This window comes from Dama dama, chromosome 27, assembly GCF_033118175.1.
Source record: "Dama dama isolate Ldn47 chromosome 27, ASM3311817v1, whole genome shotgun sequence".
Lineage (NCBI taxonomy): Eukaryota > Metazoa > Chordata > Mammalia > Artiodactyla > Cervidae > Dama > Dama dama.
This window is the reverse complement of record NC_083707.1, coordinates 23332257-23357848: the sequence shown is the minus strand read 5'-3', so window position 1 is coordinate 23357848 and position 25592 is coordinate 23332257. Positions and strand designations below refer to the sequence as shown.

Sequence of the window (25592 nt, the reverse complement as noted above, 5' to 3'; positions counted from 1 at the left end):
AAGATTGTGTGAACGGAGTATATTGCCATGGCAACGGGGAGCTTAGTTTACAGAACATGTTATGTTGAACACGAAGTTTCCAGTTGGGTATAGACTCCCTCAGGGAATGAAATAAAGAAAATAACTTAAGTCAGGGTGGAAGAGGTGGGTGGCTTTTAAAGGTTCAGCTTCAGAACGCATTTGGGGTAAATCTTGGGGCTTCTCTGATGCTTCAGTTCGTAAAGAATTTTCCTGTAATGCAGGAGACCACAGTTCAATTCCTGGGTCAGGAAGATCTGCTGGTGAAGGGATAGGCTACCCACTCCACTATTCTTGGGCATCCCTTGTGGCTCAGCTGATAAAGAATCCACCTGCAATGCAGGAGACCTGGGTTTCATTTTTGGGTTGGGAAGATCACCTGGAAAAGGGAAAGGATACCCACTCCAGTATTCTGGGCTGGAGAATTCCGTGGACTGTATAGTCCATGGGGTCACAAAGAGTTGGATATGACTGAGCGACTTTCACTTTCAAGCCAAACTGGGCCTTCTTACAGAGCAGCAGACAGAAGTCAACCACTTAAGGAAGGCAGTTCTTCTGCAGATGGTCGTGTCTAAACTTGGGAAGGCTGGCATACTCAGATGGTAGTTGTGGAAAAAAAAAAAATCAAAATAGGTTCCACATGCCTCAGTCCCAAAATTAATTTCTCAAGCCCCTCTTCCTACAGCCACACACCCACAGCAGCACTAGAGCCAGAATCTTGAGACACCTGGTCTACTGTGAGCCTTGCTGGAAAAACACCACCTTTTCCTCCAACTTTACACGAGTGGTCTGTTTGTAAGTGCGAGGTGCAGAGACAGAGTGAATTATGTATGAAATAATTCCAGTTTTCGTTAGCTGTGACATTTTATATGTTTGTCACATTTTGAAGAGGCCCTCATCTGGAATAATTCACAAACCTTGCCCAGTTTGTTCTTGGACAAAACTGTGAACTACTTTGTCATTGGTTTGGGAGCTGATGACTGGTGAGGGGATAGAATCCATGTTTTGGTTTCCATAGGTCAGGGCTTGCCAAATCTTTATCCAGGCTTTGTTCAGTAGGCAAACTCAAGTCCCACTTAGTCATGTAAAATTCCTTTTGTCTCAGTAAGCAGAAATGCAGTCTCTGATTTGTATGGTTGAGTGACTGCTGCGGAGCATAAACTTGGCGTACTTGTCCCACCACCCCCAAATGCTGCGTACACGGTGCATGCATGCTCAGTCACTTCAGCTGTGTCCCTCTCTTGGTAACCCTGTGGCCTGTAGCCCGCCAGGCTCCTCTGTCCATTGGACTCTCCATCAAGAATACTGGAGTGGGTTGCCATTTCCTTCTGCAGGGGACTTCCTGACCCAGGGATCAAACCCGCATCTCATTATGTATCCTGCATTGGCAGGCGGGTTCTTTACCACTAGTGCCGCCTGAGAAGCCCACGCATGCGGGTGAAATGGGGCAAAATCCACACACTGGCCCTCAGGCTGAGGCTGGCCTTTTTCCAAGTCACATGTGTCAGTGATCACTGTCCACGGACAAGCCAGAAATGTGACTTCACCTGCTGGAAGGGATTTTTATTCTGTGTGTTTTTCTTTCTCTCACTTGCCAAAAAAAAAATATATATATATATGTGTGTGTGTGTATATATGCATATATAATATGTACATAATATAGTGTGTACACAATATTGTATGTATATACTATATTAGCTATAATATATAACATTATAGGTTATATATATATACATATATATATAGTGCCAGTTTCCCAGAAAGGCATTTGGACATTCTCAGAAACAGTATATAAACTATACACTGTATATAAACTATGTGGTGATTATTGATCTATTTTCAAGAAGGAGCAGTGGATGCAAATTCATTTTTTAAAAAGTTGTTTTATTGAAATATTGTTGGTTTACAATGTTGTGTTAATTTCTGCTGTGCAAGTTCATTTAAAAATGAAATTTTAATGCCATATCAAAATGTGTGACCCAGAGACCGAAATGCTAGGAAATTGTCTCTTTCTTACTACTTTCAGTGCTGTTGTACTTACCAGGCTTTAAACACATAGTGATCTAGTTAGAGCACCAGCTGAAAGCCGCAAATTAGAGGACAGGGCTTGGACTTCCTTTTTTACGAGGGTGACACAGAGAGAAATGCTTGTCCTAGAGACCAGATGTCAGGTCATCGAAGAATAAACAGTAATTTCTCTGGAACAGGCATGCTGAGGAGCCAAACAGAATAAACCCTGCACAGCCCGTTGGTTCTTTATTCTGTCGCATTCAGTGTTATCTTACCTTTCTTAGCCATTTACTTTGCTTGCCTGAGTCTTTGCAAATTACTCGGTAAAATTTTAAAAATTAATGTTTTGAATTGTCCTTCAGAAAGACTAGAAGTCCACATTTGTCAACAAAGAATACAGTTCCTGCCCTGCTCCCCCATAGGATTTTTTTTTTTTTCAAGAGTCAAAATGGGAGCAGGGAACCACTTTAACTATAACATGATAGAAAAATTCCTTTATTATCTATACAACATATCTGATGAATAAGTAGAGACCAGTACTTTCACCTTTATATTGCAATATAGTTTGGCATCTAAGAAATTATAATGACATCTTCAGATTTTAGTGGATGTTTACACAGGAGCTGATCCACTGGCCTTGAGTTTAACCTTTGGAGATATATAAATTCTCATTTGTGAATTGTTGAGTCAGATGAATAATTTCAGCTTAAATGTATTGAAGTTGCACCTGTAGAAAGTTTTCTTTTTCTGAAGGAATTAGGGGGAGAAAAGAGTGACTGGCAGAGCAGAAATAGAATTCTTTTTCTACTTCAGCTGCCTTCCCTGCACAGGAAATCTGGACCTCAAGCTCTCTCCTGCAAAATCTAAAGGTGTCACACATTTGGATGGGCAACTAATAGAGGAGGTAAACGATAACCACAGACTGAAATGAATTTAGAAGTATCTTGGTAAAATATGGAGGAAGATAGATTATAAGAATATTCTCATCAGCGCAGATGGTAAATAGAAATGAACTATGTTGATTCCATTGGTATTAATTTGAAGTAAGTATATTGTTGTTGTTCAGTTGCTAAGTCGAGTCTGACTCTGCAACCCCATGGACTGCAGTATGCCAGCCTTTCCGGTGCTTCACTGTCTCCCTGAGTTTGCTCAAACTCATGTCCATTGAGTTAGTGATGCGATCTATCCATCTCATCCTCTGTCACCCCTGCCTCTTCCTGCCTTCAGTCTTTCCCAGCATCAGGATCTTTTCCAATGAGTCAGCTCTTCCCATGACCAAGGTGACCAAAGTATTGGAGCCTCAGCTTCAGCATCAGTCCTTCCCGTGAACGTTCAGGGTTTGTTGTCTCTAGAATTGACTGGTTTGACCTCCTTACGGTCCAAGTGACTCTCAAGAGTTTTCTCCAGCACCACAGTTTGAAAGCATCCATTCTTCGGTGCTCAGCCTTCTTAATGGTGTAGCTCTCACATCGGTACAAGACTACTGGAAAAACCATAGCTTTGACCACACGGACCTTTGTCGGCAAAGTGATGCATCGTTGTTGTTTTATTTTAGAAACTGTCAGAAAACATTCCTAACCCTCACTGCTCCGCCCTTCCTCTTGCTCTGTCTTCTCTATTTGTTCCCTCACAGGTCCCTCAACAGGTGTATGTTCTTATTTCAGGGTTTCCGGGGACTGCAGTCGTGTCCGGTGGAGATGGGGATGTGGTTGAGGTTAGAGTGTGAGTCTAGTTAAATAATTAACTGAAGTTTTACTAAAGCAAAAATCAGCTGCTATTCTGTTGCTTACCTGGTCATCTTAATGAGCTCCTTGAAGGCAGATAATGCTTTACTTGCTCTTGTGCACCGAATGTCTCAGTATAAAAGAATTGTTGTCCTTTGGTGAATGTTGTCAATAAAGACGCAGAAAAGAGTGTGATTCATTGACAGAACCTGCAGCAAATGACTTGCTTCTCCATTCTTATGGATTTTTAAAAAGCTATCATAACTCTTCAACCTGTTCTTTTGTTATGCATTTCTATCTATTACGTAACCACAGACCATCTTTACTCACTTACTTGTGGATAATCTTTCTAAAACACAGATCTGATTGTGTCTCCTCTGCTTTGCATTTAATTCTGTGTTTAAATCATCTAAAGCAAAAATTTCATCCCAACTTGGCTTTTCGCCCTCTGGCACAATTCTGGGCCTTGGTGCCTCATCCTCCAGTAGTACATTGCCTCTTAAAGCAAAAGCTTCTCCCTACTGCCTGCAGGCACAGCCATTAGAAAAATACATGGACTGCCAAAAATTATGCTGGTAAATGAAAATTATACCAGACACTCCAAAACATTTTAAATTTTGAATAATTTTTACTGAAGTTTTATATAATTTACATAGTTGGTTTTTTAAATTGACTAGTAATTAAAAGCAAATGGTTTGTATGCTAAGTAATAAAGAAAACAATGGAAGTTATTAAGCAAAAAATTAAAAGCATTTTTAATAATGTTGTAGAAAGGCAGTAACTGGTCACATTTGTGGGGATGCCAGTGTCTTAAGTTTTTTCACATCTTCAGGGGAAGCAAATTTAGAGATTAGGGTGCTTCTGAGGATGGATGGATGTTTATTTTTATACTTACCTATAAATAAAATTGTCACTTAGCACTTTAAGTAGAAAGCTGATATTTTGTTGCTTTAGAGTTAATAAAAATTTCAAATACAACTGTTTAATAATGTGTAGATTTTTGTGTAAAATCTATATGTCTGTATTTTTCTTTTGTATGTAGTTGTGCTTAAAAATATTATCTCTAGTATTTGTGACCAAAGGAATAAGGAACTCCTGGAAAAAAGACTGGTTTTAGGTCTAAGGCAGCAAATGTACAAGTTAAACCTGAAGCTTTTTCTCATACCAGAAAGCAGGGAAGTTAGCAAAGACTACTAGATCCTTGTCAGAAAAAACTCAGAAGCCAGTGATTTAAACTGGGATTCAAATGTGTTTAAATCTGTAAGTTCATAATTACACTTCAGAAATAAAAACCTCATTGGTCATGTTTGGAGACTATTAGGAAACTTATCTCTTTGTTGTGAAAATCTGAAGATACAGGGAAAGAATCAGGCATCTATCTTGCCTTTCTTATATGATCAATATCTCAGAGAGGAAATTTCTCTTTGTAGAATTATTCTAGTTAATAAATCAAGAATAAATAGGAGAAAAGAGAGAGAACCCAAGTAAACAAAATGAGAAATGAAAGGGAGAAATAACAACCAATACCACAGAAATATAAAAAGTCACAGTAGAATACTATGAACAGTTATATGCCAACAAATTGGATAAGCTAGAGGAAATGAACAGGTTTCTAGAAACATGCAGCTCACCAAAACTGAATCAAGAAGAAGTAGATAATTTGAATAGATAGAATTTACTAGAAGTGAAATTGAATCTGTAATTACAAAACAAACCAACCAACCTCCCTGCAAACACAAGCCCAGGACTAGGTGTCTTCAATGGGGAATTCTACCAAACATACAAAGAAGAACTTACACCAATCCTTGACAAACTCTTCCAAGAGATTGAAGAGGAGGGAACATTCCTAAAGCCATTCTGTGAAGCCACCATCACTCTGATACCAAAACCAGACAAAGATAGTACCGGAAAGGAAAATTACAGGCCAATATCATGGATGAATACAGATGCAAAAGTCCTCAACAAAGGATCATACACTATGGTCAAGTTGGATTTACCCCAGGGCCACAATAATGGTAAACATATGCAAAGCAATCAATATGATATATCACATCAACAAAAGAAAACATAGAAACCAAATAATCTTTTCAGTAGATGCAAAAGTATTTGGTAAAATTCAGCATCCATTCATGATAAACACTTTCACTGAAATGAGTATAAAGAGAACAGATATCAGTATAATAAAAGCTATCAGAAACCCACAGCCAACATAATACTCAACAGTGAAAAGCTGAAACCTTTCCTATTGAATTTTAGAACACAACAAGGATGTCCACTCTCACTTCTATCCAACATAGTATGGGAAGCTCTAGCCACAGCAATTGGATGAGAAAAAGAAATAAAAGGTATCCAGGTTGGAAGGGAAGCAGTAAAATTGTCATTATGTGCAGATGACATGATACTCTCTATTGAAAACCCTAATGACTCTGCACAAAAACTATTAGAACCAATAAACAAATTCAGCAAAGTACAAGATTAACATGCAGAAATCTGCTGCATTTTTACACTAACAATAAAATATCAGAAGGGGAAAGTAAAAACAAACAAACAAAACCTTTTAAAATCACATCAAAGAAAAAACTAAGGAATACACCCGACATAGGAGGTGGAAGAGTTACATGCCAAGAGCTATAAAACGTTGATAAAGGAAATGGAAGGTGATTCAAAGAAATGGAAAGATATCCCAGACTCTTGGATTAGAAAAATTGATATCGTTAAAATGACCATACTACTCAAAGCAATCCAGAGGTTTAACCCTATCCCTGTCAAATGACCTATGAAATTTTTCACAGAACTGGAATAAATAATCCTAAAACTTATGTGGAACCAGAGAAGACCCAGAATTGCCAAAGCAATCCTGAAGGGAAAGAGCAAAGCTGGAGGCAATAACCCTCTCAGACTTCAGACAATACTGCAAAGCTACAGTAATCAAAACAGCTTGGCATTGGCATAAGAACAGACATGTGGATCAGTGGAACAGAGGAGAGAGCCCAGAAACAAACCACACACCTGTGGCGAATTAGTCTTCAACAGAGGAGGCAGGAGGACACAATGGGGAAAGACAGTCTCGTCAGCCAGTGGTGTTGGGAAACCGGAACAGCCACATGTGAACCAATGGCGTTAGAACACTCTTACACTGTACACGAAAACAAATTCAAAATGGCTCAGAGACTTAAATATAAGACACGACACTTTAAAATTCCTAGAAGAGGGCATAGGCAAAACATTGTCTGAAATAATATTGCAGCAATACTTAGGTTAGTCTCCCATGGTAGTAGAAATACAAGTGAAAATAAACAGGAACTACTCACGCTTACAAGCTTTTGTATAGCAAAGGAAACTATAAACAATACAACCTACAGAATGGAAGAAAAGATTTGCAAACGATGCAGCCAACAAGAGCTTAATTTTCTAAATATACAAACAGTTCATACAGCTCAATATCAAAAAATAAACAGCCCAATCAAAAAATATGCAGAAAATCTAAATAGACATTTCTCCAAAGAAAATATATAGCTGACCAGTAGACATATGAAAAAATACTCCACATCGTTAATTATTAGAGAAATATAAGTAAAAACTATGATGAGATATCATTTCATACCAGTCAGAATGGTCATCATCAAAAAATCTACATGTAATAAATGCTGGAGAGGCTGTGGAGAAAAGGGAACTAACTCTCCTATACTGTTGGTGAGAATGTAAATTGGTATAGTCACTATGGAGAACAGTATGCAGGTTCCTTAAAAAAAAAAAAAAAAAAATTCCAAAATAAGGAGTTCTTGGTGGTCCTGTAGTTAGGACCTGCCTCCACTGCAAGGGGCACAGATTTGGATCCCTAGTCGGGGACTAAGGTCCCACAAGTCACACAACCAAAAAAAAAAAAAGCAACTAAAGTGAAACTATAGTTACCATATGATCCAGCAATACCACTCCAGGGTGTATATACAGGAAAGATGAAAACTCTAATTCAAAAAGGTGACATGCACCTCATTGTTCATAGCAGCATTGCCTGCAATAGCCAAGACATGGAAGCAACTTAAGTGTCCATTGACAGATGAAAGGGTGAGGAAGACGTGGTAGACATTATCAGCCATTAATAAAAAATGAAATATTGCCATTTGCAGCAACATGGATGAACCTAAAGATTGTCACACTAGGTGAAGTAAGTCAAAACAAATAAAGACAAATATTATATCATGTGGAATCTTAAAAAAAAATACAAATGAACTTATTTACAAAACAGAAACAGACTCACAGACATAGAAAACAAAATTTTGGTTACCAAAGGAGAAAGTTGGGGGACAGATAAATCAGAAGTCTGGGATTAATATATACACACTAGAATGTAGAAAATAAATAAAAACAAGGACCTATTTTACAGCACAGGAAACTGTATTCTATACCTTGCAATAACCTATAATGGAAAAGAATCTGAAAAAGAATATATATATATATATATATGTATATCTCTGAGTCACTTTAATGTATACAATATTGTAAGTCAACTATACTTGAATTTAAAAAAAGAATAATAGAATATCACTTTGAAGTCTCTAAAGAGTTGGGTTTTGGTGGTGGTGTTTAGTTACTAAGTCATGTTTGACTCTTTTGTGACCCCCATGGACTACACAGCCCGCCAGGCTACTCTGTCCGTGGGTCCCAGGCAGGAATACTGGAGTGGCTTGCCATTTCCTTCTCCAGTATACACCTGTTAGAATGGCCAAACTCCAAAATACTGACACCACCAAGTGTTGGTGAGGACATGGGGCAATAGGACGTTTTATTCATTGCTGTTGGGAATGCAGGATGGTACAGCCATGTTGTGAGACAGTTTGGCAGTTTCTCATAAAACTGAGCACACTCTTGCCATATGACCCAGGTCGGTCGTGCTCCTTGGTATTTATCCTAATGAATCAAAACTTACAAAAACCTGCACATGAATGTTTATAGTAGCTTTACTCCTATTTGCCAGAACTTGGAGGCCAGCAAGATGTCTTTCAGTGTTACACATTCAGACAGTGCAGTATTATTCAGTGCAAAAAAAAGTGAGCTCACAAGTCGTGAAAAGACACGGAGGAACCGTCAATGTGCATTAGTGAAAGAAGCCAGTCTGAAAAGGTTATGTACTGTGTGGTTCCAACTGTATGACCTTCTGGGAAAGGTAAAACTATGGAGACAGTAAGAGGGGTCAGTGGTTGCCAGAAATGGTAAGCGGGAAGGATGAATCGACAGAGCAGAGAGGATTGGTTTTTTTTAGGATTCTGTGTGATACTGCAGTGATGGATACATGTCACTGTATGTTTGTCACAGCCCAGAGAATATACAACACCAAGAGGGAACCTAATGTAAACTACAGAATTTGGGTGATGAGAGTGCATCAGTGTGGATTCGCTGATTGTAACAAACATATCAGCTGATAGGGAGATTGTCAGATGAGGGAGTATATGGGAAAACTCTGTACTTTCCACTCGGTTTTGCTGTGAATCTAAAGCTGCCCTAAACACATTGTTTATTAATTAAAAAGAGGAAACCAATCTTACCAAACTATAGCTATCAAAGTATTTTAAGCAAAACAAACCTTTTCTGTTACTTTTTCTGCAGCCACTGTGTGCCACTCCAGAGAAAAGTTGGGGGAAGTAGTAGGTGTCATGGAATGGTCAGAGGGAGAATATTAAAGTCAGAGATGAAGGGAGGACTCATGCAGTCAGTTCCAAATACTTTCTGTACAATTTTTCTTTTTTTTTTTTTTTGCTTTATCCAAAGTTTTTAGGGATAGAGACTATCTGGTGAAGATTTTTTTTCTAATGAAACATGTATGTATACCATTTCTGAAGGGAATTTCCTTTTCTCTAAAGCTGATTAAGAAAAAAAAATTGTTCCCAACTCATCTTCTAAGTGAGACACTAAATTACATGAGACATTAGGAATCTCAGAGCCTGAACAACATTTGAATCAAGTTGAAGGAGTTATAAAATGATGATGCATGAACCATATATGAGTTTTAACCGTATTAGAATTCTGCCAGAGTTGGATGGATGTCTGTCATCTTTCTGAGTTCATTTTTTTTCCTTTTAGGTAAATGAATGTTGTTTGTTTGTTTTTTCTAGTTGGGGAATGGCGGTCAATGTGTATTCTACCTCGATAACCCAAGAGACTATGAGCAGACATGACATCATCGCTTGGGTTAATGACATAGTATCTTTAAACTACACGAAAGTGGAACAGCTTTGTTCAGGTAAGAGAATTCTTTTAAGTATTTACCTAAACGTTTACTCATGTGGAATGTGATTTTATAAACCACAGATGACATATTTGGAATTGGAATATATATATACATATCAGCTTCAATAGATAATTTAAGGAGAAAACCTCAGGTATAATTAAAGAACATATGGGGGAAAATGATGATGTTCACCAAAGAGCATTGAACCACCCCAAAAACGTGTTACGAGTGATCTCGCTGAAGCTCTGTAACTGGTCTCCCAGCCTTTTCTCTGTCACCTCCCAGTAAGCCACCACACATCTCTTCCTAAAAATGCAGATTGGATCCTGCAAAATTAACCATTCCGGGTACCACATTGTCCTTCCTACAGGATAAAATTTGCTGTTTACGTGACTGATAAGGTCCTTTCCCTCTGGCTGCTATCCATCTCCTCAGTTTCATGGTCCACACCTCCCTGCCCTGTGCCTCTGCCCCACGATACTCTTTGTTCCCTAAAGACTCCTTCCCTTTTGCATTGCATGGATTTTTTTCATGCTCCCATTGCCAAGAAGGTCTTTCCCCTTCTCTTCATTTGCAGTAAAATCTCATTCACACGTTAAAATCCAACCCCATTGTCATCCCCTCTGAAGGGTTCCCCAGACCTCCCAGGCTTCGTGGTGTTCCTGGAGCACTGTGCCCACCACCCTTCCAGAATAACGCCTACCATGCTGTGTTATACGGCCCAGCTCTTATTCTCCTGAAGGTACCCGGAACCCTTGAGGGCAGGACTGTGTCTCATTCTTTGTCAAGTGTCTGAGTCGGCACCGTGCCTACTATGAAGTAGGTGTGTAAGGAGTGCATATAGAGCTAAATTAAAAAAAAAAAATTTGATTTCAGTGATTAAGTGGGGGCTTGTTAAAGAACATGTCACTAGTGAAGTAATTCATTCTTAGGTTAGAGTATTTAGCAGAGACATAGTCTTCCTTTCGGAATAGGAAGTATTTTCTTCTTATGAACTAATAAGTGAGAGATTTCCTCTCTGGCCTCTGACCCAAAATGGTATTCGAGACTAGAAAATATTCTGAGATGGATTCGTGTGAAATCCCATGAGACATGATCGATACGGAAGCGTCTTCAGGTGTAGCTGGTGCGGCGGTGCTGGGGCCGCAGCAGGACATCCTGTGAGTCATGTGTAGACAGATTTCATGCAGGGCCGTCAGCCCCCACCAGTCCAGGCCCACCAGAGAGGACACTCTCGCTTCTCTGCATCTAGGCTGGATCAGAATCAACTAGCGGACAAACTTCCCTTCTACTGACACCTCTTCTCCCATCGTCATTTTCTCATGAGCAAGACAGTCAGGTATCCAGAAGCTCGGCCTTGCCTGACCCACCTGCTCTGTGTCCAGGCTTCAGGCATCAGTCCTCTGATCTGGGAGGTCAGTAATGGATGCAGACCGAGCAGTTCTTTACCCTTTAGTATGATCCAGAGAAAGCCAACTTAGACTGTGATGACACCCAGGAATAATGTGGTGTTCGCCTACTGAAATGACTCTGGCGATGCCTGTCAGAAATGGCCCCTGTTGCTCCTGCTCAGCTGCAGATCCCCACTCAGTCAGGTTTTCTGGTGTGTTCTTGCTCTGCGTTCTGGAACACCCTGCTATTTTTTTTTATTTCTAAAAGAAAGTATTTATGTATGTGTTTGGTTGTGCTGGGGCTTTGTTGCTGTTCGTGGGCTTTCTCTAGTTGCAGGGAGCAGGTGTCTGCTCTTGGTCGTGGTGCGTGGGCTTCTCATTGTGGTGGCTTCTCTTGTTGCAGAGCTCGGGTTCTAAGTACTTGGGCTCAGTAGTTGTGGCGCAGGGACTTAGTTGCCCGGCCACCTGTGGACTCTTCCCAGACCAGAAATCGAACCCATGTTCCCAGGATTGGCAGGCAGATTCCTATCTACTGTACCACCAGGGAAGGCTTAATATTTTATTTTTAATTTGTTGGAGGAAAAAAAAAAACCAGAGTGTTTTCTGTTATCAGCCGTCCCTTTTCTATTAATAACAAATACCACTTTACATTGTAACTGTGGGTCCGTTTCTCCATGGGGCCTGACACACATTCTTCCCTCAGAAGTGCTCATATTAGGATGAACGCAAATCAGTATGAAACTGCTGTGGGGCAAAGACAAAACTGTGTATCTTTCCCATGAAGTGACTGTGTGTACCTGTGGATAAGGGCCATGGGGTTGGTTATCCAGAAAAAAAGAGACCCAGTGAAGGAAAGAGATAAGAAAAAAGTCATAGAGAAAACTGCGAGTCATGGGTCTAAAGTGTCGAAGGGGCCCATGAGGAGCTTCCTGTTTAACACATTTGTGGAAGTTTTTGCAGACTAATGAAATGAGAAGCAAATTAGAGTTTTTAGATACAGTAGTAGTAAATGCTGGAATGTCTGTTTGTGTGTCTCTATTCTTTGTATATGTATATATAATTTCCTTGCATACCTTTTCAATTTCTCATAAGGCAAATTCAGTAAAATTTTAGCAGCATTTGTGAAGGGTTCTTGAACAGTTACCTTAAAGAAAGCGTTGGTTTGCATTTTCCGATCATATGTAGCTACGTTGCCATCCAGTGTGGCTTGATGAAACCTGTGGAAAACATTTTGATCACAAGAACAGATAATTTTCATTAGGGTAACTCACTGGCTACCAAATATGTTGTATTTTTTCCCTCAAAAAGCAAACAAACATGTTAATCCCCATAGTAGAGAAATGGGTGTTTTATTTTAGGCAGTCATTTCATCAAAGTGTAAACTTGGGACTGAGTGCATTTATAATCTTCTGAGAAGCTGCTTAAGAATGCCAGTTTTGGGGATCCTTGACTTTCTAAATCAGCATCTCTGGATGTGCAAAGCCTAAAGTGTGCCAGCCAACAAGCACCCCAAGTACTTCTGGGCTGCAGCCAAGAGCTTGCTGTGCATTTTAGAGGAACCCCAAACCACCAACAGCAAAAAATATCCAGAATTTACCTGGCGCAGTTTCCTTATTCATAATTTAGTCTTTGACCTTTGTTTTCAACAGTGGCATTTGGCAAGACATTCTATCATTTTATTTATTTATGAACTTATTTATTTATACCCTTCTTTGTTCTAGAAGACGGTGCAGGCAGTGAGGACAGTGTCATTAGGATAAGAACAAAACCAGATATTGGTGACTTTAGTGATTTGTCCTCAGCACACTTATTATGAGTAGTCTGATTTCTTGGATAGTATCTTTTTCTTTTACTTTCATTTTAATTCCTTTAGTTTACTGTGTATAATTTTATTTTAGTCATAAGCTGTGGAAAAACACACAAAATACCTTCACATATTTAACTGATGTTTTTTTCTTGTTCAGTAAAATTGTTCCTTACTCTTTTTTTCTAAAGACTTATGTTTCAGCACTGTCAGTCCCCCTTTGGCATTACTTCCCCATTTGCATTATTTCCTATTTCTTTTTTTATTTCCAGCTAAGAGCTCTCCCTCCAGCTAACGTTAAAACTAACATCAGCTTTTCTTTTAGCTCGTGAATAGCTGACATACTGCTTCACATGTGTGCATCTTTTTCTGCAGAATTTTCTATCTTTATATCATCTGTTTCCATCTAAGCATTTTTAATGCTTTATACAGGAGAGATGGTGTGAGGTTTAACATTTTGAAACACATTGTAGTAAGTTGCAAAAGGATGAAAATTACTTGCTCTTCTCCTGTTATTTTAACCCAGGGATGTAACCATATGAAATTGACTTTGAACATGAAATCTGGGTTATACAGTCATATGCATCTTTAGTTTGCATCCATGTCTTGTGAGCAGCAACCTTTATGTTTCAAGTGAAAAGCTGGACTACATTAATGAAGGACAGACTGTCAGTGGGTGTGAATATGGCCTAATAATATGACAGTATATGGCTCATCTACGTTTGATTTGAAAATGAGTATTTGTGGATTTCCCATGTTGGGATGGGGGATTGAACCACATGAAATACCTGATTAGTTTGGCTTAAAAATATTTTATGTTTTAGTTCAACTGCTTTATAAAATTTCTAGGGCTTTTTGCAGAGTGACACATTTTGGTTTTACTTTAGTACCAGCTCAAACCAGTTTGATAGAATTTTATAAAGGATTTAAGAGAAGACAGAAAATAAAAAAATTTTTTATTTAAAAAAGAGAAGGATGGACAGTCTGGTGCTTAAGAACCCATGAAATTCACTTTAGTGACTAGAAATACCATTTTGGAGAGGATAGAAGAGGTAGTGAACTGTCTGGAGCAGAAAAGCAAAGAGAAATGAGGCAGTGAGGTGGTTGGGAGTGCAAAGAATGTACCTTTCCTTTTCCTCTTCACCCTCCCCATCCTCTGCTCTGATACATGAATTTCCTTTGAGACTTTTTTCTGACAGCCATTTCTCTGTGCCCCAGTCCTGTCCTCTCAACTGGGATGCAGGCAGCCAAGCCGTTGGGTCCACAACTGAGTCACTGCCAGAGCCTGGCCAGCCAGCAGCTGACCAGCGACACCCCCTTGCCCCAGAGGCTCTTGCAGACTGTCCTCTCTTTCTCCCCCATCTCCTGTCTCCTCCCCACTCCCCCCACAGGAAGAGCAAACTGCTGATGCTCAGATGCCACGCCTGTCCCCAGGCTGGTTATAACAGCTCAGTTGTTTTCCTGAGCATTTTAGTATTTGAGTAAAGTGTAGTTTGATTTAAACCATTTTTTAGAATGAAAAAATTTTAGGTCTTCTCTTGACTAGCAATTTAAAAAAAAAAAAAAAAGAGAGACAGAAAAATGATCAGGATTTGATTCAGTTTCATTTCGTGTTCTCGCTCTAGATGGTTTCAAGCTTTGTCTTGGATCAAGTGTTTGGTGTTTACTTCTTCCAGGAAAGCTCCTGAGTCCAGCTGGCTGTGTCGTAGTCACACTGACCATTCTGAGTCCTTGATGGCTTCCGGAAAGGACTCGTCTTTACAGCAACACTGCAGGATTTAGAGGTGTGGTTGTCAGCCATGCCCGGGACCTGTGCGCTTTGTGACCGTTTTTGGCTGCAGTCTGTGCCTATGAAATAAGTTGATCCCACCCCGGTATTTCTCCATCCTGTCCGCAGAGACCTCTGTCAGGAGGACAGGTTGCTGATGAAATCAGCTCAGAGTCTAAATTTAGTAGACCTCCTCTCGTTGAACTGAAACCAAGTAAGGATATTTTGTCGGTGTCTGGTAGCTCCAGAGCTTACTTAGCTTTATAAAATATCATTGCTTGTTACTTGCTTTCAGAAAGTTAAGTCATCTTGGATTGTGTTACTGTTGTTGCAGATGTCATTGTATTACAGTGGAATATTATTCATATTTGTGATGTATTACATAGAGGTGGGGTTTTAGGGGTTTTGCCCATAGTTTTTCACTGATTTTATTTGGCTGAAGATGGTTTTTAAAACCTATTTACTTGATCTCAGCAAACTAACTAATTGGAGAGCAGGGGGGCAAAAAGTGAGTTGAAAAATCAGGGGAAGGATATTCAGAGTAGGGTTTAGCTGCTGCAGTGGGTAATACACTCCCATGTCTCCACTAATGTGCCGCTTGAAAGGAGTTTATTTTTTGAGTAGAATATGGAAAATAGTAGTATTTTTTCCTTCTAAATGTGTTTATATATATATATTTGATCCTTTGTTACCAAAAATAAACATAAATTGCTGTTTTTGTTGGGCTTTTCTGTTCACTGCATTTTGTAATGCTAAATACCATGGTGGGAAAAAGTGTGTATGCACTCATCTTCATTTATCCAGCTGCTCCATACATAGATGGATGATATGTTTGTGTTCATGTGTGTACATACATATACACATACATACGTATTGACCTTGAAAGCAATCAACCATCTCTTTGTCTCATTACTGTATTCAGTCCTGACAGTTAACTTTTTTTCCAACATCTTTTTTTTATGGTTGCTTTACAGTGTGTGAGTTTCTGTTCTACTGCAGAATGAATCAGCTGTGCTTATACATGGATCTCCTCCCTTTCGGACTTCCTTTCCATTCAGGTCACGACAGTGCATTAAGCAGAGTTCCCTTTGCTATATGGTGTGATCTCATTGTGTGCGTGTGTGCATGCATGCAGTTGCTCAGTCATGTCCGACTCTTTGTGACCCCTCTGTCCATGGAATGCTCCAAGCAAGAATCCTGGAGTGGGTTGCCATTTCCTACTCCAGGGGATCTTCCCAACCCAGGGATCGAACTCACGTCTCTTGTTTCTTCTGCATTGGCAGATGGATTCTTTACCACTGTACCACCTGAGAAGTCCTCATTAGTTACCTATGTTATATATAGTATTGGGCTTCCCTAATAGCTCAGTTGGTAAAGAATCTGCCTGAAATGCAGGAGACCCCTGTTCGATTCCTGGGTTGGGAAGATCCCCTGGAGAAGGGCTAGGCTACCGACTCCAGTATTCTTGGTCTTCCCTTGGGGCTCAGCTGGTAGAGAGTCTGCCTGCAATGCGGGAGACCTGGGTTCAATCCCTGGGTTGGGAAGACCCCCTGGAGAAGGGAAAGGCTACCCCACTCCAGTATTCTGGCCTGGAGAATTTCCTGAACTGTATAGTCCATGGGATCACAAACTTTCACTTTTATATATAGTATCATTAGTGTATGTGTGTTAATCCCAGTCTCCCAATTTCTTCCACTCCCCACTCCCCCTTGGTATCCTTACATTTGTTCTTTACATTTGTCTCCATTTCTGCAAGTAAGATCATCAGTACCATTTTTCTAGATTCCACATATGTGTTAATACACAATATTTGTTTTTCTCTCTCTGAATTACTTCTCTCTGTATGACACTCTCTAGGTCCACTCGCGTCTCCACAAATGACCCAGGTTCTTTTATTTGACACACACACTGTAAGCCCTTCTTTGGTCTAGGCCCCAGGGACCTGGATTAACAAGATGGAGTCATGGTACGCTAAGAGCTCAGGACAGCAGGGCAGCAGGGCACTGTCCTGGAAAAAACTAGAGAGCACACACAGTTGTCATGTTCTGGAAGAGCTTTGAGCCTACCAAGGAGAGGTGGGACGTGGTGAGTCTGTGGAGACGCACCTTCCTTCAGGTTCTTTGGGAGGAAGTGGGTGCTGCCTGGATGCCTTAGAATGGCCAGAGTTTGGGAAACAGCTCAGAAACCCTCCCTCCTGAGTCACGTGGAGTGACCAGGACGTAGCATAATGCGTGTTTTATTAGGTCCAGCCCTTAAATACATGGAGGGTGTTGTTTCTCTAAGAGGAATGTAGAGTTTTTCCTGATGATGTCATATGAGTATGTGAAAGTTGTTTTTACTCTATTCCTTTGAAGAAACTGCATACATCTGGGATTTTCTCAGGAAACCGTGGAATTGCTCATTTCTTTGGGAGAAATGCAACAAATATTTTCAGTTCCAGGAAGCCAGTGATAACTGCTCAGATCTTTGACTAGAGAGGTGTCAGGCAACTCCATTAGTATTTTCCAGACGGTTATAAGTATACATGTGTCCTCTTGGTTCTTATCCCTTTCTACTGGAGTCCCTCCTAGGTAGAGATGAACACCATAAACTAGGGAAGGTAAAACAGGGCAGACAGGTCACCTGGGATAAAGGCTGGCAGTTTATATACTAACCAAAGAAATCAAGGAACATGTAATCACTGTGAACTTAATGTAGTGCCTTAACCGGAACAAAGCAAATCGGTGACATGTTATTAGAGATTTTAGCCAATGATCGCCTTTGAGAATTCTCAATTGCATCACAAAATTTAGTAATTGTAGGAATTTGTATAAAGCAGTACCCTTAATTAAATCCTATATTTTCATCTCTTAACTGTTTTCCCTTATCTGAGAAAATTCCCAGATGTTACAGATGAATACAGTCTTCTGGGTTCTTAGTAAGTATATTGCTAATTCACAAACTCTTTATCATGCAGTCTCCCTTGGGTTCAGATCTTTTTCTTTAATCTACTGTAGTTAAGACTCTGCTAGGTATCACCTGCTCAGAAACCATGAATGGGTCCATAGGTGTGAATCTAGAGATGAGAAGTGTTGTACCGTGAGCAGGTCATCAAAAGAAGTGTAGGATGGGTCAGGTGATGAAGGTGATACTGATGAGAGGAGAGTGCTTTGACTGAGGAATGAACCTCCAAATCCCCAGCACTGACTTCATTAGCTTTAGTCTGGAGCCCTCAGTATTGGGTCCCCAGAAATCTTGGTGAAGTTTGTGGGACTCATAGCGCTAGAGCCCAAGGAGATGGTGAGTTTTGTGATTCATAATTGTGATTTCAGAAACCTTCAGAGCCCCTTCTCTGATTTTTGTCTTTGCTTTACAATAAGATGCTCAGCATAATGATATGTTTATTTTGAAATCATTCACCAAGATCTATAAAGCAAGTATCTTAAGGAAAAAAAGTGTATGTTCATATTGTAAGTTATGTTGATTTTTTCCTGAAGATGGTAATTACTTATATGATGGATGTAGTCTTTATCAAACATTATTTTATATTTATATTGCTTTTTTTTCTTTCCCTTTTCTCCTCTTCAGTTTAAATCATCTAAAGACTTTAACAGGAAGAGTAGAAAATTGGGGGAAAATAGTCATTTCCTTTTATAAATGAATTTGTGATTACTTAAGCACCTCATATGTTTATCTGGGGAAAGACTTAAGGACTGGAGAAACCCTTGAATGTTTTTCAGTAGATAAACTCGAGGATCTTAGGAATGTGTTCATCTCCTTACTTTGCTAGGAGGAGGCCAAGGACCTCATTTTGTTCTTTGGTTCTTTGCCCTTTGAGTCTAAAACATGCATTTTGGAGATTCATATTTCATAGCTGAAACAACCCCATTCCATCCTATTCATTTTTATAGCTTCGATTATTTTTAACCAGCCACATAATGCATGGTTTTATACATTAGGGGCAAAATGATGTCATAAGGCCTCAACTTTTATGTATCATTCTTCAGCATTTTCATTGTGCTTTTATATGTACTATCTGTTTTAATTCTTGTAACAACTGTGTGCAGAAGAACAATGGGACTTTTTTGTTCCTGTTTTATACAAGAGGATAAAAGCCCAAAGAAGCCAAGTGTTTATAGCGGATGCTATTTGGAACCTCCCTGGATCACTGACTTGCTCTCTTCTTGTTCATGTGTGCGGCTGCTGTAGATGTGGGAGAGGGTGTCTGTGTGTGTGTGTGCGCACGCATGTTTCTGATATTTTTACATATCCATTTATCAGATGCCCACTGAACGGCTCTAGGAACAGAGTAGTTAGAAGTCCATATCCCCACCCTTTCAGTTACTAATTGAGGAAATGAGACACAGCTGGTATTCTGCGGGTTGTACACTGTGACCTGGTATCATTATCAAGAACTTTCTTAGCAAAGATAGTGAGATGCTAGTAGAAACACACGAGCTTTTGCTCTCGATCTTAGAATTTTTAAAAAATGGGTTGGGTTTGTTGTTGTTGTTAATATTTATGTATTTGGCTGCACCTGGTCTTAGTTGTGGCATGTGGGATCTAGTTCCCTGCCCAGGGATTGAACCCGGGTTCCCTGCATTGGGAGTGCAGAGTCTTAGCCACTGGACCACCAGGGAAGTCCCTCAAATTCCTTTTTACTCTGCTTGCTGAGAGTGGGTGGGGGATAAGGTGCCCCTTTTCCCTACCTGGCCTCCTTTCTTCTCTCCTAAACTCTCTTGCCCTCTAAGCAAGGCTAGGGGGCTCTGACATGTTGCCACCTGCTCTGATTCAGGTCTCTCGGGATAATCCCTGGTCAGTGGAGCAGTAACCAGAGTCATGGCTCCTTAGAGACACACACATGCACATTTGAAGCCCAGGCATGTAGCCCTTCCCTTATGTTGGACCCAGGCTTGTTTTAATAAGCTTGGAGCTGCAAGGACACTTACTAATAACATCCTCAGTTCCTCAGTGAGAAAAAGAACATCTTCTAGAATAATGTTGTTATGTATATACTGGGTCCCCCAAAGGATGTGTGACTCAAGGAATCACTGTTTCCCATGCATTTCCTTCTGTTCACTGAGCCGGTGTTGCTGTAGCTGTGCTGGGCGCCTCTTTCAGTTCTTCTCCAGCTCCTTTCATATGAAAAGCTGTTGTCTGCTTAGCCCTGTACAAAAGGGACATGCTGGTGCAACATTTAGGAATAGTTGTCTGAAACTGTGCCATTTGCCGGGATGTAGATAGACCTAGAGACTGTCATCCAGGGTGAAATAAGTCAGAGAAAAGCAAATATATTAATGCATATATGCAGAATCTAGGAAAACAGATCATCCTGTTCACAAAGCAGAAATAGAAACGCAGATGTAAAGAGCAGACATATGGATACCAAGGGGGATGGGAGGGAGCAGTGAGATGAGTTGGGAGGTTGGGGTGGACACATACACACTGATATGTATAAAATAGATAACTAATGAGAACCTGCACAGGGAACTCTGCCCCGTGCTCTGCGGTGACCTCGTTGGGAAGGAAATCCAAAAAAGGGGAGATATATAAAAACATACAGCTGATTCACTTTGGTGTACAGCGGAAACTAACAAAACGCTGTAAAGCAACTATACTCCAAGAAAAATGTTAAAAAGAAAAAAAGAATAGTCATCTGTCTCCACCCAGTTCTAGCCTCTTTTCGTATCTGTCTCCCAGTTCCAGCCAGGTTGCAGCCCCTCAACCTCTTCTATAAAGGAAAGTCTAGAGCTGCCGGCAGTTTACAGGCACAGCGGACCCTCTGGCATCACAGTAGAAAGATGAATTGGACCCCATCCCCCATGTTAAAGAGCTGGTAAAGAGTTACCCAGCAGTCGGCTAAGAGAGATGGCTAATTAAAATGCAAGTCCAACTTACTACTTGGCTTTCATAGCCATTGTAGTGAAACAGCTAATTCTGTACTGGGAACAGAAAAACTCCATAGAGAAGACGATGCTTGGGCTAAACTTAACGAAAGAGGGATTTCTGTTCAGTTGTAAAAGGTGGCAAAAGGATATTTTAGGCAGAAAATGTCTAAGGCCCCTGTCTCCTGCCCTCAGTCTTTCCCAGCATCAGGGTCTTTTCCAGTGAGTCGGCGCTTCACATCAGGTGGCCAGAACATTGGCCAGAATATTGGAGCCCCAGCATCAGCATCAGTCCTTTCAGTGAATACTCAGGGTATGTCAGCCTAGAAAAGCTTCTTGAGTCTTTGGCCAAACAGCCATGTGGATTTAGTGGATAATTAATAAATGTTTCTGAAATGGAGTTTAATTGAAATGCTCTCTAAACTAGGTTCAGGTTAAAAAGAGAAAGTTGGGGGTTTTGAGTAAATGTACTATTGCTAATGCTGAAACTGAAGCTCCAATACTTTGACCACTGAATGTGAAGAGTCAACTCATTGGAGAAGACCCTGATGCTGGGAAAGATAGAGGGCAGGAGGAGAAGGGGGCGACAGAGGATGAGATGGTTGGATGGCATCACCGACTTAATGGACAGGCGTTTGCGCAGGCTCTGGAAGATGGTGAAGGACAGGGAAGCGTAACATGCTGCAGTCCATGGGATCGCAAAGGGTCGGACACGACTAAATCGCTGAACAGCAATGACTATTTAGCTATTTTTTGGTGTTCTAACGTATTGCTTTAGGTATTCCTAAAGTCACCAAATATTTATTGAGCGCCTATAGTGTGTCAGAAGGCAGGCTAGAGTCTGGGGATACAGCCAGATACAGAAAGCAGTAGAGGGACGTACTTCCCTAGTGGTCCAGTGGTTGAGAATCTGCCTTGTAATGCCAGGGATGGGAGGTGGGCTTGATCCCTGGTCTGAGAACTAAGATCCCACACGCTAAGGAGCATTTATGCCCATGCACTACAACTTCTGAGCCTGTGTGTGGCAACTAGAGAGTCTGTGTGTCACGATGAAAGATCCCACATGACACAACTAAGACTCAATGCAACCGAAAAAAAAAAAAAGGCAATACAGATGATACCTAGTAAGGACCCATTCCTTTACTACCAAAGTTCTTGACACATTTGCATCCAGAGCATTTAAGTTCCTTTTTTTTCTCAGCATTTCCTGAGTACAAAGCAAAGATTAAGCAAGGTCCCTAGACAGAAGTGGTGGCTATCCAGCCCTTGTCACCATTGGACGGCCTTACAACATGAACGGGCAATCTGTGCTCTGAATATCTGAAGCAGAGGTAGACCATCCAGTTTCTCCACAGCTGAGATGATCAAGCCATGCATCTTCAAGTTCTACTGTTCTTCAAAGGAAAATATTTTTTCTAACCTAGTTTTTTCCTGAATTGTTTTTAAATTTACAGTTTTATCAGTCATGTAAATACTATTTTAAAAAAAAAAGGAGTGTCAGAAGTCATCATCAAATGTTTAGGCATGTTGGGCATGTTAGAATGACATACCTGAAAACAGAAGAATTGCTTGTCAGCTCTTAAAATAACCATCACTCCACAGATTGGGTCAGGAGTTTGTTCTTATCCAAGAGTTTGGTCTTATCCTAGACCAATTTGACAATAAGAAGCATGTAAATGCGAAACTCGTGATGACAAAATTTCCCGCAGTTTCTCCTAGCATTCTCCAAAGGAAGATCGCTTCTCCACTTTGATTTCTTTTAGATTATGTATTTGTTTGACATTTCATAGTGTATGTCAACTTTAAAATTACACTTGATTACAGTTAAGTATAACATTAAAAAATTGAATGTTTTTAAAGAAAACTTCTTTCTTGCCTTCTTTTCTTTCTTTTTAAAATTACATTTCGTTCTTTCAGTTTCTTCTAGGATTGAATCTCAGAAGTAAATACTTGTACATTCCTCATACTCATTTGGGATCCTCATAATACTAGAATTGTGCTTAGAAAAGGGTTCAGTTCAGTTCAGTCGTTCAGTCGTGTCCGACTCTTTGCAACCCCATGGACTGTAGCATGCCAGGCTTCCCTGTCCATCACCAACTCCTGGAGCTTGCTCAAACTCATGTTCATATAGTCAGTGATGCCATCCAACCATCTCATCTTCTGTCAAACCCTTCTCCTCCTGCCTTCAAACTTTCCCAGCATCAGGGTCTTTTCCAGTGAGACAGTTCTCCCCATCATGAGGCCAAAGTATTGGAGTTTCAGTTTCAGCATCAGTCCTTCCAATGAACACCCAGGACTGATCTCCTTTAGGATGGACTGGTTGGATCTCCTTGCAGTCCAAGGGACTCTCAAGTCTTCTCCAACACCACAGTTCAAAAGCATCAATTCTTCGGCCCTCAGTTTTCTTTATAGTCCAACTCTCACATCCATACATGACTACTGGAAAAACCTAGCTTTGATTATATGGACCTTTGTCAGCAAAGTAATGTCTCTGCTTTTCAATATGCTGTCTAGCTGTCTAGGTTGGTCATAGCTTTTCTTCCAAGGAGCAAGCATCTTTTAATTTCATGGCTGCAGTCACCATCTGCAGTGATTTTGGAGCCCAAGAAAATAAAATCTGTCAGTGTTTCCATTGTTTCCCCATCTATTTGCCATGAAGTGATGGGACTGGAAGCTGTGATCTTAGTTTTCTGAATGTTGAGTTTTAAGCCAACTTTTTCACTCTCCTCTTTGACTTTCATCAAGAGGCTCTTTAGTTTTTCTTCACTTCCTGCCATGAGGGTGATGTCATCTGTATATCTGAGGTTATTGATATTTCTCTCCTGGCAGTCTTGATTCCAGCTTGTGCTTCATCCTGCCCGGCATTTCTACTCTGCATATAAGTTAAATAAGCAGGGTGACAATATAGAGCCTTGACGTACTCCTTTCCCAGTTTGGAACCAGTCTGTTGTTCCATGTCCGGTTCTAACTGTTCCTCCTTGACCTGCATACAGATTTCTCTGGAGGCAGGTCAGGTGGTCTGGTATTCCCATCTCTTGAATTTTCCACAGTTTCTTGTGATCCACACAGTCAAAGGCTTTGGCACAGTCAATAAAGCAGAAGTAGATGTTTTTCTGGAACTCTCTTGCATTTTCTGTGATCCAGCGGATGTTGGCTATTTGATCTCTGGTTCCTCTGCCTAGACAAGGATAAACCTGGGAAATATGCAGAAAGCAGTGTATTATAGAAAAATACTGTCTTGTGTATTACGGTCTGCATGAATGTGGCATGGTAGTTCCTCTGCAATGCTGGGGGCTTCCTTTGGTACCACCTTGGTCTTTTGGGCTCTCTCTGGCTTCCAGGCCTCTTCTTAGGGAGCTGTGGGGAAGATTGTCATCTCTGGAAAGGAGGGGATGGTGTTGGTATTGATGCTAGTTTTGGTATTGGTGAGAGCTTGTGGACTGGATGTGAGGAGGGGTGGCAGTAGGGAAGGAACCCTCAGCTGCAAGCCTTGGAGAGGAGGTAAAATGGCTTTGATCTGGGAAGAACCTTGCAGGTCCCAGTCCCAGGGACAGTGACTTTAGCCGTTAAGAAGGCAGTCTTTCTAACATTGACCTGTAGTGAGTGGTCCATAGTGTAGAAATGGACTGCGGGTTTGTGCTCTGTTCACACCTACTAAAAGCTTCTTCATCAACTATGACACCTGGAGGTCACACAGTGGCCTGCATATAGTACTGCTGATAGAGTGATATGAGCAGTAGTCTAATAGAAATTTGCTGAGAAATTGGGATGGTTTATAAGCTTTAGGGATTAAAAAAAAATTTATTGAAGTATAGTTAGTTTACGGTATTCTGTTGATTTCTGTTATATAGCAGAGTGATTCAATTATACATACCTATATTATTTTTCATATTCTTTTCCATTATGGCTTATCTCAGGATACTGAATATAGTTCTCTGTGCTGTAAAGTAGGCCCCACATTCCCTTCCCCTTGGCAACCACAAGTCTGTTCTCTATGTCTGTGAGTCTGTTTCTGTTTCATAAATTAGTTCATTTCTGGCGTATTTTAGATTCCACAGTAAGTGATATCCTATTTATCTTTTTGTCACTTACTATGATAATCTCATTCTTTTTAATGGCTGGGTAATATTGCATTGTATGGATATTGTATATACCACATTTTCTGTATCCACTCATCTGTCGATGGACAGCTTTAGGTCATTTATCCTTAATCTCATTTGCCTCTAAAATAGATACATTCTTAAAATTGGAGCTTAAAAATGGCACAGTTTAAGGGACTGTTCTCTAAAGAAACTTGTGCCTAGAAATATTGGTTCCCCCACTACCTACCAAATTAACTTAAGCTGCTGCTTTTAAAGCCTTGAATAGTCTGTCTGCAATCCATCTTCCTAGCATCTTCCCCCTTCACTTCCCTCCCTGTTGCCTGCATTTGCCCAAACTCAGCTTTCACCAGCTGTTGTAATTCCCTATTTTGGCTTGAAATGCCTCTCTGAGGACCATCCCCAGTGCTACCTTCCAGCCTATTCATTCAGCAAAATGTGTGTGTTTCCTCTTTAGGTCTTAAGGTCATTGAGTACCATTAACCTCAACACCGGAAGTCAAGGTCCTTCAGGTCTAGAAATGACTGTGCAAGTTTGACTTGACTTTATCTGTTTGATAATATTGATTACTCTTTGGGGGGAGTTTATTGAGCAGTTTATTTTCTTGGGCTCCAAAATCACTGCAGATGGTGACTGCAGCCATGAAATGAGAAGATGCTTGCTCCTTGGAAGAAAACCTATGACCAA

At 40.4% G+C, this 25592-nt stretch overlaps 1 protein-coding gene and 1 non-coding gene across 5 annotated transcripts in view; one reads left to right on the top strand and one right to left on the bottom strand.

The window, feature by feature from the left end:
- The window catches only part of MAPRE2 (microtubule associated protein RP/EB family member 2), a 177888-nt gene that overhangs the window by 93018 nt on the left and 59278 nt on the right, over positions 1-25592 (top strand). For all 4 annotated transcript variants that reach the window (XM_061131078.1, XM_061131076.1, XM_061131075.1 and 1 more), the window contains one exon: positions 9863-9990. In XM_061131078.1, coding sequence (XP_060987061.1) covers positions 9870-9990 — 121 coding nt within the window. In that variant the 5' untranslated portion in view covers positions 9863-9869. The remainder of the gene's footprint in view (positions 1-9862; positions 9991-25592) is intronic.
- On the bottom strand, positions 19488-19560 carry TRNAG-CCC (transfer RNA glycine (anticodon CCC)). Its single transcript has one exon. It is a non-coding gene; the product is annotated as a tRNA-Gly (tRNA).